We start from the raw sequence: 17,882 nt of genomic DNA, 5'->3' as shown, positions 1-17,882 counted from the left end.
ATACAATATAGATATTTTTACGATATACATATCCCGGAAAAAACTATTCGCTTAAGAAAAACAAAGGAGACGATCCATCGGAAGAAAATAACCAATTATGAAAGTATAAATATAAATGAACATAATACATTGTAATAACAAATGCTTTTAAACTTTCCGCTAAAAGTACAAAAACACATATATACTTATACTACAAATCTCGTTTCATCATGATACAAAATATCAACAGTAGTTTGAGGATTTGTTTTTACAACAATGCGATTTGCTGATCTCTCTTCAATGATAATACTTAGGAACAATGCATTAAATTAGTTGTTTTGTTTACTTAAATGTTTACTCATCTACCATATGATTAAGTTTAAGTATTTCAAACTATTTCAAGATCGTTATGTACTTACAAAAGAGTCTATAATAAATCAATATTATTACTTAAATCTTTTTCGTTTAACATGTAAAAAAATAAAAGGACATTGAAAGTGTAAATCCAACTTAAATGGTTCAACGAATAACGAATAACTTTGTATTGTATAGCAGTTATTTCCCCTGTTTTATGTTATCGTTTTAACTTGCCTATACTTAAAATAGCATTTTATCTCTAGTAACTATACACCGTCTCGTTTAAATAAAATGTTTAAATCTAGTTTTGTTAACGGTAAAGGTATTATCAATATGCAAGATCGATATTATAAATTAAGGTGATATATAAACGTATATACGTAGAATTTACTATTCGTTTGTCTTCCAGGAAGGAAATTAGAAACAAATATGTGCGATGTTTAAACGAATTTGTTTACAAGTAACTAGGGAAGTAAATTGTGACTTTTCAAAAACAAAACGGAATTCAAACGTTTTTACAAGTAAGTTTGTTAAAGCTTATAATTTGTAACATATGTATCATTGACTATGCGTTTTATACATACAGGTAAGAATTTGTTTCGATTTTTATAAAACTTACTGCCACGAAGGATATCGTTGTCATCAAGTAAAATGTGTGATTTCCTTTATAAACCATAGTCTAAAAGAAATGTGTTAACATCAAACAATCATCGTTACATATATGCTGTTGTTGTAGGTTGATAATATATTTGAAATCTGGTAAAAGTAAGAACAAGTATGAGTAGCAGACAGGCTAAGAAGACCAAAGATCCTAAACCGGATATAAAAAATAAATCCAGGTAAATACTAAAGACATTTGAAATTCAATTCAATTCATTCTTAAGCCATTTGTTTATGTAAAACATTGTCTTGAGGTTTATAAAATGTTCATAGAATAAGTCTAATTTGAATAAGAGAATGCATAAACTATGTTTAAGGGACCTATATTCCATATAGGTTGTCAAAATAATGTGTTCCTTTCTTAATAGTGGTTACCTATACTGTTTAGAGTTTAAGACATATAACATTTTTTCTCTGTGTGTACTCACAAAATATTTATTTTAAAATTTAAAAAATGATAATTATACTACCAATACTAGCATTTTAAATATTATATTTGTGCATAATATATCCTACATAAGGCATGGGCTTTAAACATTAAATAACATTAAAAATTCATCTATTACTAAAATTATTTAGATATTTAAGTATATAGATACTACAGTTTAAACGTCACGATTAACTTAAACGTTGACTACCATCATAGAATAAATAAAACGAAAAGATTTTCGGAAATAGCTACCCATGCCGAATTGGTTACATAATGGAAATTTTCAACACATTGTTAAGTAATTCAATTAAAATATTGTTTGAAAATGGTGCTTTTAAAGCAATTAATTATCAAAACGTTTACCATGATAGGTAAATTTCCATTCAATGAAACTACGATTTTTCTTTACAAGTACACCATCCGGTAAAGGGAAACAATTAAGCCAAAAGGAAATAGAGCAGCTACAAAATGAGAATAAAAAATTGAAGGAAACGATAGTTATGTATCGTAACAACCTAGACCCGTACGTATTATAAATATTCATATATAGTCATGAGAATTGTTGCATTTTACTTTTTACTTTTAAGTCTAAATGCTTATACTATGTGATTTATTATCTATACAATGGCAACAAAAATCGAAAGAAATGGCATTAACAAAATGTTTATAAGTTGTACATCAAATAGCAAAGATTAAAATTATCTAATTATCTATTGGTTGCTTTTTATTGGTGAAGAATTGCAAACATTATAAACATTATAACTATAATGATGCATTAAGGTTCTAGATTGCATTTTTATATGTAACCGAAATCAAAGCAACAGAGTATTCACGTGAATAACAATGCACACGGGTTGAAATAAACTGCAATACTGTGTTTTTTTTTTAAAGTTTAAACGATTCATTTCAAAATTATAATGTTGTATTTCACTTTCATTTTTTGCTTATCAAACACGAGATCAATTATTTAATACCATGCAGTTTTTATATTTTTAGTGTCAAGATTAGAAAAGAGTTAGACTTAGCGGACCAATCAACGATCAACATTCTTACGGATGAAAATTTAAGGTAAATACTGACTCATTTCACATATGATAATGTATGAATTTATAATTGTTTATTATATTCATTAAGTAGTGAAATGTTTATGTTCTTAACGAAAAGACTTTGTCATTGTTTCATATATGTTTTAATCTGTGTCATTCTCCAAAACATTTCAGGTTGATTGAAGAACTTCAAAAATATACATCAAGGGATACTATAGAGAGGTAATTTCACACTTCGACAAAAACAGAATAGAAATAAGTTTTAAATCGAATTTGCGGTTCCATAAATTTAGAGTATTTTGTGTTATATCATATAAATTATGTGCTGAACCTATTTTAAGTTTCTAGGACAGATTACGTATAACGATTTTGACATTCTCCTTATATTAGTTGAAATTATGCATTTGAAAACGAAAACAAAATATTTAAGTTTCGATTTTAAAGTTTTAACAATATGAAATTTAATCTCATTAGAAAAATCTCTTCGATTATTGGCTCCAATATTATACGTATTTAATCAATAATAACAGAATGTTTGTGTTTGTGTGGCTTGGTTGTTAAATCTATAATGCAAGAAATAAATAAGTGGCTATGAATTTCATGTAAGTTACAATTGACATATATCTGTGTGAACGGTTTTCTTTATCTGCACACACAAAGTTACGAAATATAAATATTTTCAGTGTTCTTAATACTGTGTACACGTTGAAAAACACCACCACACCCCCACACACAGATGCAGCGCGCGCAAGCACGCACGCACGCACTCACTCACTTACGCACCCACCAATTCACACACACACCCAAACACGCACGTACGCACGCACGCACGCACGCACACACACACACACACACACACACTCATTTAATATGACAAAAACAACATGTATCGGTATAAAGATTGTTATTCAACTAAGGACTTTATCCATTCCCAAACAAAATATTTGGATAAAGTAAAAGGTACTAATATTACTTTAAATTTACAATTTAAGTCCGTCGGCAGAGAAAGCAACGGATACAAAGAAACAGTCGAACGTCGACAGAGGCGATGAAAATAAAAAAGAGTCTCAGCAAAAACAGACAGAAATGTATGTAAGATGTTATAAATGTATTTTGATATTTAATATAACTAGGGCATTTATAAAAAAACAAAGAAAGTATATCCTTCTTGTATAAAACTATATATATATACATGTATATATATGCTGTCTGTAGTCAACATATTTTTATTTAAATTTTGACCAGAAAAGAAAAGAAACATAAAATAAATACATTGTAAAGAAATTCAAACATTTCAAAACACCTGTATGAAAAATAGAGTGATGAGTGAATGGTGAATGCACAATAACCCTACTTAAATAGCAACATAATATTTTGTTACGGATTTTTTTTCTGTTTACGGACAATATTAATGTGTGTTATATAACAGAGAACTTGTATGAAACTCTTTTGAGAATCTACCATATGATTATGGAAACAACACAATTTTTCCGTTTAAAAAAACTGGATATATATCTGTTTATATATATAGCAATGAGAGAATATATACACACATACCACCACATCGATATGCCAGTCCAATTACGGCACAGCACCTAGCAGAACAGTCATGAAAGCATAGTCTCTGCTCATCCACCATCACAAAAAATGATGGTTTCAGAACAGCTTTATATACAGTCACAAACTGCACTACACATTGAAACAAGCTCAACATTCGCATATATAGAGTTTGTTCTCTGTTATCATGTCTCACAAATCAACGATGACATTTTTATTGTCTTCTTCACTGATTGGGACCAGAGAACTATATATCTATTTCCGAAAGCCAACTGGATCCCGTAAGATCAAGAAGATCCGTAGGATACAATGAATTTAGACAGATAAAGTATATATAAAGGGAGATAATTAAATTCAATAAGTTATACTTTCCCCTGCGTGGGATCACTTAAGATACAAGTGTGCAGATAAATTGTTATAGAAATGAGAGAATATATACACACATACCACCACATCGATATGCCAGTCCAATTACATCACAGCGCCTAGCAGAACAGTCATGAAAGCATAGCCACTGCTCATCCACCATCACAAAAAATGATGGTTTCAGAACAGCTTTATATACAGTCACAAACTGCACTACACATTGAAACAAGCTCAACATTCGCATATATAGAGTTTGTTCTCTGTTATCATGTCTCACAAATCAACGATGACATTTTTATTGTCTTCTTCACTGATTGGGACAAGAGAACTATATATCTATTTCCGAAAGTCAACTGGATCCCGTAAGAGCAAGAAGATCCGTAGGATACAATGAATTTAGACAGATAAAGTATATATAAAGGGAGATAATTAAATTCAATAAGTTATACTTTCCCCTGCGTGGGATCACTTAAGATACAAGTGTGCAGATAAATTGTTATAGAAATGAGAGAATATATACACACATACCACCACATCGATATGCCAGTCCAATTACGGCACAGCGCCTAGCAGAACAGTCATGATAGCATAGCCACTGCTCATCCACCATCACAAAAAATGATGGTTTTAGAACAGCTTTATATACAGTCACAAACTGCACTACACATTGAAACAAGCTCAACATTCGTATATATAGAGTTTGTTCTCTGTTATCATGTCTCACAAATCAACGATGACATTTTTATTGTCTTCTTCACTGATTGGGACAAGAGAACTATATATCTATTTCCGAAAGTCAACTGGATCCCGTAAGAGCAAGAAGATCCGTAGGATACAATGAATTTAGACAGATAAAGTATATATAAAGGGAGATAATTAAATTCAATACAGACAAACTGCACTACACATTGAAACAAGCTCAACATTCGCATATATAGAGTTTGTTCTCTGTTATCATGTCTCACAAATCAACGATGACATTTTATTGTCTTCTTCACTGATTGGGACAAGAGAACTATATATCTATTTCCGAAAGTCAACTAGATCCCGTAAGATCAAGAAGATCCGTAGGATACAATGAATTTAGACAGATAAAGTATATATAGAGGGAGATAATTAAATTCAATACAGGTAATGTATGTGTGTATATATTCTCTCATTTCTATATCAATTTATCTGCACACTTGTATCTTAAGTGATCCCACGCAGGGGAAAGTATAACTGTATTGAATTTATCTGTATATATATATACACTGTATAGAAGAGTTAATGATTTTTTTTATCACGAGTTATAGTTTTATATACATGTATATGTATTCTACATGATAATGAACGAAGAAATACCGGTTTATCAAATAGCATCTTGTCATCAGAAGCATACAGTTTCATTTGATTACAACTTTCTTCGAAAAAAGCAGCAGTAAAATTTGATAGAAAACTATATATTATCAATTATAGTCTACATAAATGTTTTAGAAATATTTAAGATGTAAAGTGACATTATGCCCATCCAAGTGGACAATTGACAGTCTAAATCAGTTTAAATTTTGTCATACCGTAATTCCTTTCAATATCATTATTTACTTCGCCCTAAGTATAAAAAATTCACGATATTTCAAGGAAATTTCTATAAATATCCAGTAACGTTCAATTTATAAAACGATTGCGGCAGTCTTTTTATATTTTAGACATATTTATATTTTTACCTTAACACTTTCCAATATTTGTTGCTCAATCATCATTAAAAAGTCAATCTTTTGAAATATATAGTCAATTCAGCTCAACTTGACAATGGAAAAATGAGGATAATGTCACTGGTGTAATACATAATACTGATTTATTTTGCAGAAAATTACAAGAACTGAAAAATGAAAATGATGAACAAAAGCAGTAAGATTTTTATATTTGCCTTTTTTTTGTTTTAGTCAAACATTATTTTAAATATATATATTTTGAATACTGATAAAATGAATTCTTAGTTATTTCCTTTTATCCTAGGCAGAATGCGCATGCGCGAAATGCATCTTCGTTTTTATGGAATAGTGTATTGTAAAAAGGTCTATAGCAGTAGCTGCTCAGGAAACAAACTAGGAAACGTTCTCAACTTCCTTGTTTAAGTGATGTATTTTAGATATTATACTCAAAGTCCAATAATCTAGACATATGCCCTCACAGACATAAGAATAAAAGTGTTTCTGGGACATCATGGGCCTTCAAATTAAATTAAAGGAGATACACGAATATATTACCCACAACTCATTATTTGAAATGTGCAAAATATTTATTTCATTTGCAGGGAAATTATAAGACTACAAAATGACAATACTGAACTAAAGAAGTAAGTTGTTTTTGTTTCGTTCTTTTAAACTTCATTATTTACTTACATTTATGTCTGACATCATTGTTATCTCATATATGTTTTCATTTTTCTTTATAGCTAATTATAAAAAAAACAGTTGAAACTATTGAAGAGATATGACAGTTTTATACGAGCTGCTCTGAAGTCAGGCGTATCATATTGTACTTTGTACAATTTTATGAAATCTTGATTTTCCCTTTTATATTGACTCATTATGTATACATTTAAAACATTCAAGTATATTCGTATTCGGTATAACCAGTGCGTATGATCTGAGATTCTTTAGTTAAATCAGACTCGTGCGTTTTATAAAGTGCTATCTTATTTATATCATTTTACAATTTGTACTATTGTCATGTCAGGATGCATTTTTTTATTTTTTTGAAAACTAATTATATTTGTTATGAAAGATCATTAATCAATCAATACGTGTCTTTAATTACTTAAAATCTCTAGTTATAGTTAAAACTATTTTATAATTGAATGTCTTTACTGTTTTAAACAATCCGTGTTTTTTTCGGCCTAAGGCCGACTGATTTTACCTTGACTTCCGCTTAAATTAAATTGAATATAGGCAGAATTTTAATTGGTCATTTTAACACTAATAGCCTGTTCAATTGATACTTTAGAAGAGCTTCCGTTATAGGTAGAGGTCTGTTCAATTGCGCGATGGCAAAACTGTTGGAAAAAGATAAGTCAGAATAAATATAAAAACACAATAATGATATTTTCTAGATGTTTCTAACAGCTTTTCAATAAATATATGAAATTAAATATGACAGATCGCCTTTTTGATACCATTTCGTTCGATTGGATTTCTCTTCTCTCGAACCGGGCATAAGACGATTGAAACGAACTTTTGACTAATTTACAGCTGCAAAATTCTCCGTGGAATTAGTGTACAGTAATTACTTAATCTTTGTTTTATTATAAATTCCTATTCAAATCAAATTCCATTTTGATTAAAATCAAATACTAGTAATGTAAGTAATATTGTTTAAATCCAAGATGCGATTAATGGGGCAGGGGGTGGGGGACATTGCGGGTAAAAATGAACCGAAATAAACTATTGAGGACGAATAAAATGTTCTGTTTGCGGTAAGCATGGGTAGTAGTAGTTTATCCTACTCAAATTAAGAACTTTGTCTTCAGCCGAGTATCTTTTTTAAAGATACTTCTTGTTGTCAATTATGTTTTACAATATACGCATTTAAATTGATTTTATCTATTGAATTTTATTATAATTATTATAATTATATTATTATGAAAACGTTTTTAATAATGGTTATGCTTATACTTTTAATTTTAATACACCATTTTGTTTTGTCAAGGTTGTTTATACTTGATGATTAATTTTAAAGTCTCACAATTAATTATTTTTCAGAAGAGTGTCTGAGGCCGACAAACACATTGAAGATTTACAAAACAAAATCAGTCTTGTTAACTCTGAAGCGTAAGTGTTGTAAAATATTACAAGTTTCGTAAAATTCTTCTTTTTACATTTGTAAAACTATTCTGTATAACAAACATCCATTCAGACATGAAGAATATCTAACAAATGAATAATTATTGATCAAAAAAATATTCCTGAAGATTTTCACAGAACTTTTCTATTGATTTGTCGTTAATTTATGATATTTGAGTTGAAATACTATATTCATTTCATGACAAATCATGCCCTATTAGATGTGATATTGAAATTCAATTGTCCGTTATTGCAACATTCAATAAGTGATAAATATGAATGATTTAACTGTATAGTTTATAACATATCAATAGTATTAGATTATTAAAATAAAACACTTTCAGAACGTTCAATCACAAATGGGACTGAACTTTAAACATAGCATTTATTACAGGGAAAAGCAGCTTAAACTCAAAGGGCAACAAGTAGAACAAAATGCGAATCATAAAGCTGATAAAAGGTTTGAGACTTTGTTTTAAAGCTATAGCCTTATGCTAAGAATTATTATCAAATCTTTAGATCTGTTATAAACATTGCATTTGCAAACAGAATAGTTACGCCCTTTATTACATTGATTTATATTTATATTTAAATGGTCGGTTCTTATCTTGAATTTATTACAAATAATCAAAATATTTATTATAAGACCCTTCCTAATATATCAGTAGCAGAGATTAAGATGTTATCTATAGTCCCTGCCAGTAGTAATTAAAAGTTTGAATCAATGGAAGCATTGTTGTTATTTAAGGCCAAACCATGATGAGGTATTGCAACAGAAAGCCTCTGAGATAGATGCATTGCAGGAAAAAGTTGAAAAACTTAGTAGTGAACTGAAAGAATTCGAAGACATTAAAATACAGCTACAAAATGCCAAGTAATTTTTTCATCTATCATTATTGGAAGATTTATAATGTTACAAGTGGGTGATGTTTGTTAATGTAATATCCCTCTCATGCATAACCGCCATGTAACGATAAGATTTGTATATTTCTCCTGTGTGATACTTCATTGTACTTTACATAGGAACATCAATACTCTACATTAACGAAATACAATTTGGTTGTTTCTAAATTAAATATTTTTCACGATATTTTCATCGTTTAATATATACTTGGCACTTGCATTAGATAAATGCGCCAAAATTGAAGTGATTTTTTGATAAGGCAAATAATCTTTTAAAAGGACAATGGATAATGATACAAATACTCATGAATGTGACACCAAGCATTTCGCAACCAATGTAGACTGTAATTAATAACACCAAGAAAATTTACTTCTGCTTACTTTTTAGTACACCATTATATCATATTGGACATTTTATTAGTTTGATCGTAGCTATATCCGAAGGCTGTGGTTTCTTTTGCAGAAAAAGTGTGGAAGAAAAGGAGAAACAAATTCAAGAAATGATAAAAGAGAAAGAAGACATTAAAACTGAGAAAAATAAGCTAGAAAATGAATGTGAAAGTATCAGGTATCAATTTCTTAATCAGATAATAGTGATAATTGCTTAATATTGTTTTTGATATCTTAAATAGCATTACCAATCATCCTGTAAATAATATAAATAAGGACTTTCTAGTGTGATTATCAGTTTGGCATAAAAGCTTATCTTTTGTTAAAATGATTTTACTTACAGGGAACAACTTAAAATAAGCGAAAGACAGTTAAAAGACTTGAAACAGAATTCATCAAATTCAGATGAAAGGTTTGTGTTACTTATTTCACTTAAACTACATCCAAATTATAATTATTATTACAAATTAGTCTCTAAATAATAAAAATCATATATTTTTAACATAAAGAATGAAACAGTTAAAATTTATTTTTTTCTTTTGCTTTGCTCATGTCAACTCACATTCCTAAGTTTAATGGGCATATCGTTAAATCCACTTATTCCGGAAACTTTTGTATTGGAATTAAATCATGCCTTTAATATCAAACAAAGTCTTAATTGTCAAGAAAAAATAATTGATAAATTGATGAATATTGAAAGAAATTTGAGAAATGGCTTTATCCGTGCTTGCCTTATGTCCTGTCATGATTTTGTTTGGTGACCTGCTGGGCTCCTTTTCTTTCCTCGTCGATATCTTTTAAAAACTATTTTTGCATTAAAATTCACAACCAATGTCAAATAAAGGGTCAAGAGAAATATTGAAATGACTTATGACTCGTATTCTTGAAGTGAATTTGCACTATGGTACTATAATTACATTTCTAGACATAAGGAATATTTGTTTCTGAAAGTTACTGCTTTGTTTTTCCCTTTTTGTGTCCATATGTTTGCTTTACTTTTTGTCGTGTTTCATTTTTCAGCTCAAAATCGCAGCAGGCAGATGAAATAAAGCAAAAACTTAAAGAAATTAATGAACTTAAGAATAATCTTACCGAAGCTCAAAGGTATATGGTGTCTTATCTCGTAACAATATTTTGAGTTACTGTTCATAACCGTTAACAAAATTATAATTTTCTCGAAACATTTGTGTATGTGTATTAAACATAAACTGATGTAAATGTTATGTTAAAAATTCGTTTTTATATGTTTATTTAACTCTATATGACTTCAAAGAGCTCAATTCATTGTTGTTTTTATATGTTCATTAAACTTGAAATGACTTGAAGAAATCAATATAATTATTATATTAAACTTTTCCAGTAAAAATGAAAATCTGAAGGCAGAAAAAGATAATCTCGATGAGTAAGTTAATCTAACATTTTCTGAAGTCTATATATTAGAAAACACTCCACTTCACTCCATTTCACCTATTGTATTTTTACATTTGTTTTTGTTTTTTCTTCTTAACCACATCCTGTGTTTGAATATCTATCGGGCTCCATTTATCCAATATCGTAAGGAAACTTACTAAAGGCGGTAAATGTTAATTATTGGGCCGGTCAGATGATATATACTAAGAATATATTTTAGATAGATATTATTTTGTTTTAATATCCCATCTTGAATCAAAACCATTTGTACGTGTGTACAATGTCTTTAACAGTTTTACATTTAAATCTACCATAACAAAGATAATAAAATCAATGAAATTAAAATGTAAGTATGACAGTCCATTTAAAATGTGAAGTTCATAAGTTTATGTATAAAGTTCATACATTTTCAGTAAACTTCGTCAATTAGCGGATCAAGTCACAGCAAAGGAACATGAAATTAATAAGCTGAAAGAGGAACAGGAGAAAATGATTAAACGCAAGGAAGAGTAAGATTCTTTTGTAACTGTTATTAGACTTTTAAGTTTTTTTATCATTATCAAATTTAGATATACCCTTACAATGATAATAAAATTAATCAAATGATAAATTGAGTATGACAGCCCAATATAAGTGTGAAGTTCATAAGTTTATGTATAAGGTTCATACATTTTCAGAAAACTTCGACAATCAGCGGAACAAGTCACAGCAAAAGAACATGAAATTAATAAGCTAAAAGAGGAACACGAGAAAATGATTAAACGCAAGGAAGAGTAAGATTCTTTTGTAACTGTTATTAGACTTTAAAGTTTTTTTTATCATTTTCAAATTTAGATATACCTTAACAATAATAATAAAATCAATCAAATGATAAAGTTAGTATGAAATGCAGGAATTTAGTTGGAAAGGATTATCTATAGAAAAAGATAAAACAACAAGGAAGACGAACAGATTTAAGAATATGATAAATGTAATTATTTTAAACGATTATGTATGTAGATATATCCGGAAATCATTTCTATATACATGGAAATAAAAAACAAAAACATAGAGGATATTTGTTTGTTTTACATGTAAGTTTGAAATATATTTCACTGACAATATTTTCACGAGTGGCGTAGTCACGAGTTAAATATTATAGCTGGTGTTCACGAATGAAATATATTTCAATCTTATATGAAAAAAAATATTTTTTTTTATTTCATGCTTTTAAAGTGACATCATGACGTCACTTCATCAATTTTGAAATATAGTTCTTTTAAATTTTCTCTGAATTTTCTAAAGAAGCAAAATTTACGTTTTATGACGGCATTTACTTTTGCCTGTTATTCCATTTAGATATGATGTTCTTTTAACCGCATTCAAATATAGTTCGGCGACAGTGAAAATTATATTCTATAAATTTCACAAGTGGTTTATCAGAATATAATCATCTGATATATTACAGTAAAACACTGGAAAGCATGAAATAAAAACATATATATTCCTAAACAGAACCATTCAAAAATTGCAAACAGAAAAGAAGGTGGATCAACCAAAGAATAGCGGCAAGAGAAATGAAGGATCAAACAGCCTAGAGGAGAAGTTAAGAAGCGCCCAAGACGAAATTGATGAACTGAAAAACAGGTTGGTCGTAATTAGATAGACACAATTTGTTATAAGAACATAATGAAAGGAGATACAGAGTATTAAATAAAAGAAGACTATGTTTATTGAAAGTGTACATATCGAATTTTATCTAGTTACTTTCAGAGTAGCATTTAATTCATCATTATTGAATAAAAAACACATTGTATGTGATTAATTAACCTACAGATCAGGAAACTAACAATTTGGTTTGAAACTATTATATCGGTACAAGACAATGCACACTGAGACGCAATAGTAATGTCTTAATACATATACAAAACATTTTATATTGAAAGTTATTCATTCCGTTTTGAGATTAATGGCAACGCTTTTGCTAAAGTAATGTACAAAAGTGAATGTTTTCAGAATATACATTTATTACTAGTTATTCATAAAACTTACAATCACTTAACCAAATTTTATTAGTAATAAGTTTTATTATAAATTTGATGCTTTGTCGAATGTATCACATATACAAATTACACCAAACAAAAACAAAGTCTGTATTGTATTTATGTGTGATTTGAAATGACGGTGCTAACGTAATAACACAGTGATGCTTATACTGTTTAGTATTGTTTTAACTGCGTCGAAATATATAATAAAAGGGTAATCATAAGAGTATCTCAATCTATTACTTATGTCAATCTCTCATGGATTTTCTCTAGAACAGTTCACAATTGAAGCTTCCAATTCGTAAAATTCTAGACTCGAAAAGTCAAAATAAAATTCCAGATCAACATCACTTTCAATACCATGTTTATATTGTTTTTGATTTGGTGTTTTAGATTGAGCAAGGTTGTTGGTGCTAACATAATGAACGACAATCCAAATATAACAGACCTAAGTGATGAAAACAGACCAACAAAATTGTCGGAGAAATTTTCCGAGCTTTATGACAATGAATGGACCGATGCATACGAAGAAGCAGAAAATGAATTCAGAAATGAAGAAAAGGGAATTGCTCATCTTTATAAGACGTTACTGGTTAGAAAACATATTGCAAATATATAAAATCATTGCCTCTAAGAAAATTTTGATTAATATAAGATATTTTATACAACCATCTAAACTGCATGTATTTGACTGATATATTTACCTTTTTGATTTACATAGAACGTAAGATTTATTTCACAATACCAGTCGTATTGTATGAGATTAATTTCGATATGAAAAACTGACTCAAAATTAGATATTCTAACAAACTTGATTATACAGTTGTTGTAGTTTATTACTGAATATCGCAATAAATAAAATAATAAGTTGACTATTATACACATTGTGTTTATGCGTTGATATAAACTGGCTGCCAGATAGAGCCATATGACTGTTGGCGCCCTTATAAATTTTATGTTGTTCCGGAATCGGCGACGACATTTCAAGTTGAATGATCTATAATTTGCTGCCTTTCCTTCGTCCAATCGTGGTAAGTTGGTTCATATTTGAGGCCGAGGCGACAACCAACAACCAAGACGGCTCTTGTAGCCACCTTCCCGAGTTATTCACCACCGGTTACACATTCACGTCCCTGGATGGATTGACAATGACCCACTATATCCCTCCAACGCGATGAATCTCTGGAGGGATTCGGCAAGGAGTTGTATTTATAAGGCTGATGTTTTGAATGATGGGTTTTATCTACTGCAACAAATAATTGTGTATGACAAACCAGAATATGCTACTTTTAGTGATTTAAAAGTTATTTTCTTCATTACTGTTTTCAGGATGTTTTTGATTTTTGTAAGAAGAAATCTGAGGAACATGCAAAACACATACGTGACAGTGTCACGACTCTACCGAACGCACCAAAAATGAGACCTAAATCTGCCGCGGTAAGTACAGATAGTTGATGTTTACGACTAACATTTGATTTGCTTAATGTAACTCAATGTTTTATATCACTTTGGATATTTAAACACATATAAATTTTACTGAAAAGTGATATTTTTATTGAACTTATTACCCTGATAAAATTCTTAGAATCTATCTGGAGACAAAATTAATAAAAACATCAAACATTGTGTGTTAATATTATAACAAAGTATTAATACACTTGTTTAGATTTGGCATGTTTCAAATGCGTTTGCGTTTTTTTGCATACATTTAGTTCATACATGTATTAATTATATTATGTAAGAGGGGCTTTCCTTTTATTACAAGTTATAGTAAGTTTAAATCTCAAAAAAGTATATTTGTACAGTATATTGAAATATTTCTATCTCTTAGATTTAGATTGTTTAGCACACTTTACACTGAGAAACGTGCATTTTTTTTAATAATATATACATAAAAGTACAATTGCTCAGTCTAATAATAATCACATCTAATTTTAATAATGTAGATTAAAGATTCGAAAAGCAAAGTCGCTTGTATATTGTGGCTCATGTTAATCGAAGCATACAGAATTTTAAAAGTATATGAATAACAGTAGATTTCAAATGTTTTTTTTCAAGGTATGTTTACATGTATATTATTAAGTCAAATAAGAAAAAATATGAAAATATTAGAACGTTATTCTAACATTGGGTGACAGTGAATTGAATACAGCCATGTTACTTATACGAGCGTTAAATATATATTCCACTTGTACATATCGTTTATGATAGTTTTAAATTGATTGCTTTTTATAGATCGGTGTAACTAACCAACGCCAGCTAAAGGAAGTAAGAAAGAGTTTTGCCCCAATGCTTATTGAAAGTGTATTTCAGGTAATTATTTTCTAATAACATCATAGATTTTTCATCATCACTTATAACTTTACAACATGCTCGAATCTTATTAAAAACAACAACAAAAACAAACAAACAAACAAACCAGTTCATCACTCTAAATTCATTTCACATACGGTTTAATCTCCTTACTTGCTGTTTCTTCCATTGGCAGACTTACGTGAGTGAAAAGAAACTGAATTTTACGAAAAAGGAGAACACGGGGAAGTTTATCAAGAAGTGTGTTGAAATATGTTGGCTGATGAATTCCCAGGATCCACCGGTCATTCTTGAAACATCTGTCGTAGATGGGAAATCTTTTGATGCTGACAAATTCAAGACGTACACAAAAACTGGCAAACTGGTTGACTATGTCGTATGGCCGCCAATGCTGTTACATAAAGGAGGACCCATGCTTTGCAAAGGCGTAGCTCAAGGAAAATGATTAAAATAATTAAACCTGAAAAGCTTTTATCGTTTCGGTATATTTGGCAGCTTCAATCACACTAGGTTTTTACTACGTATATAGCTGTAATGAAATCGTTTTTAACCTATTTTTTTAACCAATGAAATTGTAAGGTACAAAAAAGAGCTGATTAAAGATTTATACAATTCGTTTCAAATGGAAATGATTATAGTGCAACAGTATTGAAATGTAAGGACAATATATATAGATATTAGATATTAAAAAGTTTGGCTACATAGTAGCATGTGTTATGACATTATTAATTTATACAAAAAAAAACAAGAGTTTTATATGTGTGAGATACATTGAGAAAATGGGATATCTTATATGTTTTTTTCTGTACATTTATTAATGTATCAACACCCGAATATTTCCAATATACGTGTTTAAAATTAATCAACCTATAAGCTTAACCAGTGTGATTCCTTTATGAGCAGTGGTTAAAAATGAAACCATTTTGTAACAGTATTGATATAATTATGTATATGCAAAACGTATGTGAAATCAGACGACACAAATAAAATAATACTACAATTTTACCAATGTATACTTTTTATGCGAACAATTTTCGGCTTCATTTTCATTCTATTGAACTGTCTGGTAATTATGCTTACAAATTATTCACAAGCCATTGTGTTTATTTTGTATAAATCTAATATATACAATGCATATTGTTTTTTATTTAGAATACAGCAGGCATTTGGAAAATCTAAATCACACTTAGCTGGTTTCTATAGAAATGAGTGATTGTATTAAAAACATTCTATTTCTTTTGAGTATATTATACTAGATAAATTTATATCATTTAATTAAATGAATTCAATTGATGAGGTTAAAAATTACTTTCAATAACTCAAACTATGTTTACATGCATAATACTAAGTATAATTTGTATTATTTGACTTGTTATTTATTTTCTGAAATAAATCATATTCATTTTATATTATTTCTTTCTTTGTCTATCTAGAAAATTATGTCCAAAGTAGATCTTGTAAATTCAGAATTGGAATATGCTAAGATGCTCAATTTAGTTTAAAGAACACACGCACAATAATTCTAAATACTCCCAACATAAATTGCAATAAATGAATATTACGTTTAAACTTGCTTATTATGGAGATGGCATTTCATTTTTATCAGACATGCTTGTATGACGTGTTTTAGTTTGAAAATCCATTAAATTCAATGTTACTATATTTTAGCAATATGCTCATCATAGTTGGATGGGTGCTGCCAATTTGAAATCTTGATAACAATACACTACGCAAACGTCTGATTAATGATGAAGATCTAGAATGGTTCTACATTTAATATATAATGAAAAATTTTATACAAATTTATGTGCTTGAGGTATCAGACCCATGTAACGTTCAAATAATTATCTAGAGGTTAATTTGATTTTTTTTCAGTCGGTTTTACTGTGTGCATTACAAAACAACCGGGACATTTGTTTTCCTTTTAACAGAGATCGAATTAACATAACGTTTTTAAATGCACCCAGTTATCAAGAGACCTCTCTTTACTGATATAAATCCTAGAATAATCTGTGTGGAAATAGAAATAAATTATTTTCGGCCTGACCTTAAAGATCTGCAAAATCGTTGAAGATATATATCATTGTCATCTCGTATTTGCAGCTGTGGTACCAAAACATTTTGTATGAAATAGCAATATCAAATGCATTTTATTTCAAAAACAAATATTATATGAATGTCGCAGACTTAGCTTTTTATGTATATAAAAAGTACATGGCAAATCATCATGCGCCAGCGAAAGAAGAACTCAATTTTCAACAGCAGAACAGTGACGTTTTTAATTAACGATCACGAGGATTTTTCAACAATAACGATATTTGATTCAAAGATCCCAAGAAATTCTCAACGTTAACGGTAATTGAATCAACGATCCCAAAGAATTTTCAACAACAACGGTAATTGAAAAAACTCCAAGGAATTTTGAACAATAACCGCATTTGAATCAAATATCCAAATGAATCAGAAATCTAGAGCAAAGTTGAGATGAAGCACGGGCATCATTGTACAGCTGCTATACAACGCTTTATGCCTGCGGGTAGGAGTATAAATTCGCAATGGATTTAGGTCTAATACAAATAGTTTAAAATCAAAGACTCGGTTAGATTGAGTCTGTAAATAAGTG

At 29.3% G+C, this 17,882-nt stretch overlaps 1 protein-coding gene across 1 annotated transcript; it reads left to right on the top strand.

The window, feature by feature from the left end:
- The first annotated feature begins 627 nt into the window (after positions 1-627).
- LOC132753270 (chromosome partition protein Smc-like) lies at positions 628-15,924 on the top strand. The gene is made up of 21 exons (XM_060743721.1): positions 628-857; positions 1,073-1,175; positions 1,839-1,949; positions 2,423-2,494; positions 2,647-2,694; positions 3,465-3,560; positions 6,692-6,733; positions 8,139-8,207; positions 8,614-8,679; positions 8,968-9,093; positions 9,586-9,690; positions 9,856-9,924; positions 10,533-10,616; positions 10,873-10,914; positions 11,336-11,431; positions 11,600-11,695; positions 12,417-12,548; positions 13,340-13,538; positions 14,276-14,383; positions 15,182-15,259; positions 15,435-15,924. The coding sequence occupies exons 2-21, from the start codon at positions 1,114-1,116 to the stop codon at positions 15,702-15,704; spliced, it is 1,971 nt and encodes a 656-aa protein (XP_060599704.1). The 5' UTR covers positions 628-857; positions 1,073-1,113; the 3' UTR covers positions 15,705-15,924.
- Positions 15,925-17,882: the final 1,958 nt, after the last annotated feature.

The sequence above is a fragment of the Ruditapes philippinarum genome, unplaced genomic scaffold, assembly GCF_026571515.1.
Source record: "Ruditapes philippinarum isolate M1 unplaced genomic scaffold, ASM2657151v2 ctg826_1_1_1_1, whole genome shotgun sequence".
NCBI lineage: Eukaryota > Metazoa > Mollusca > Bivalvia > Venerida > Veneridae > Ruditapes > Ruditapes philippinarum.
The sequence above is the reverse complement of the archived record's forward strand: the minus strand, read 5'-3'. Positions and strand labels throughout refer to the sequence as shown.

Coding starts and splice junctions, on each gene's coding strand:
- LOC132753270 (XM_060743721.1), top strand. CDS start 1,114: ATGAGTAGCAGACAGGCTAAGAAGACCAAAGATCCTAAACCGGATATA. Junction 9,691..9,855: donor AATGAATGTGAAAGTATCAG/GTATCAATTTCT, acceptor TTTTACTTACAG/GGAACAACTTAAAATAAGCG. Junction 9,925..10,532: donor TCATCAAATTCAGATGAAAG/GTTTGTGTTACT, acceptor TTCATTTTTCAG/CTCAAAATCGCAGCAGGCAG.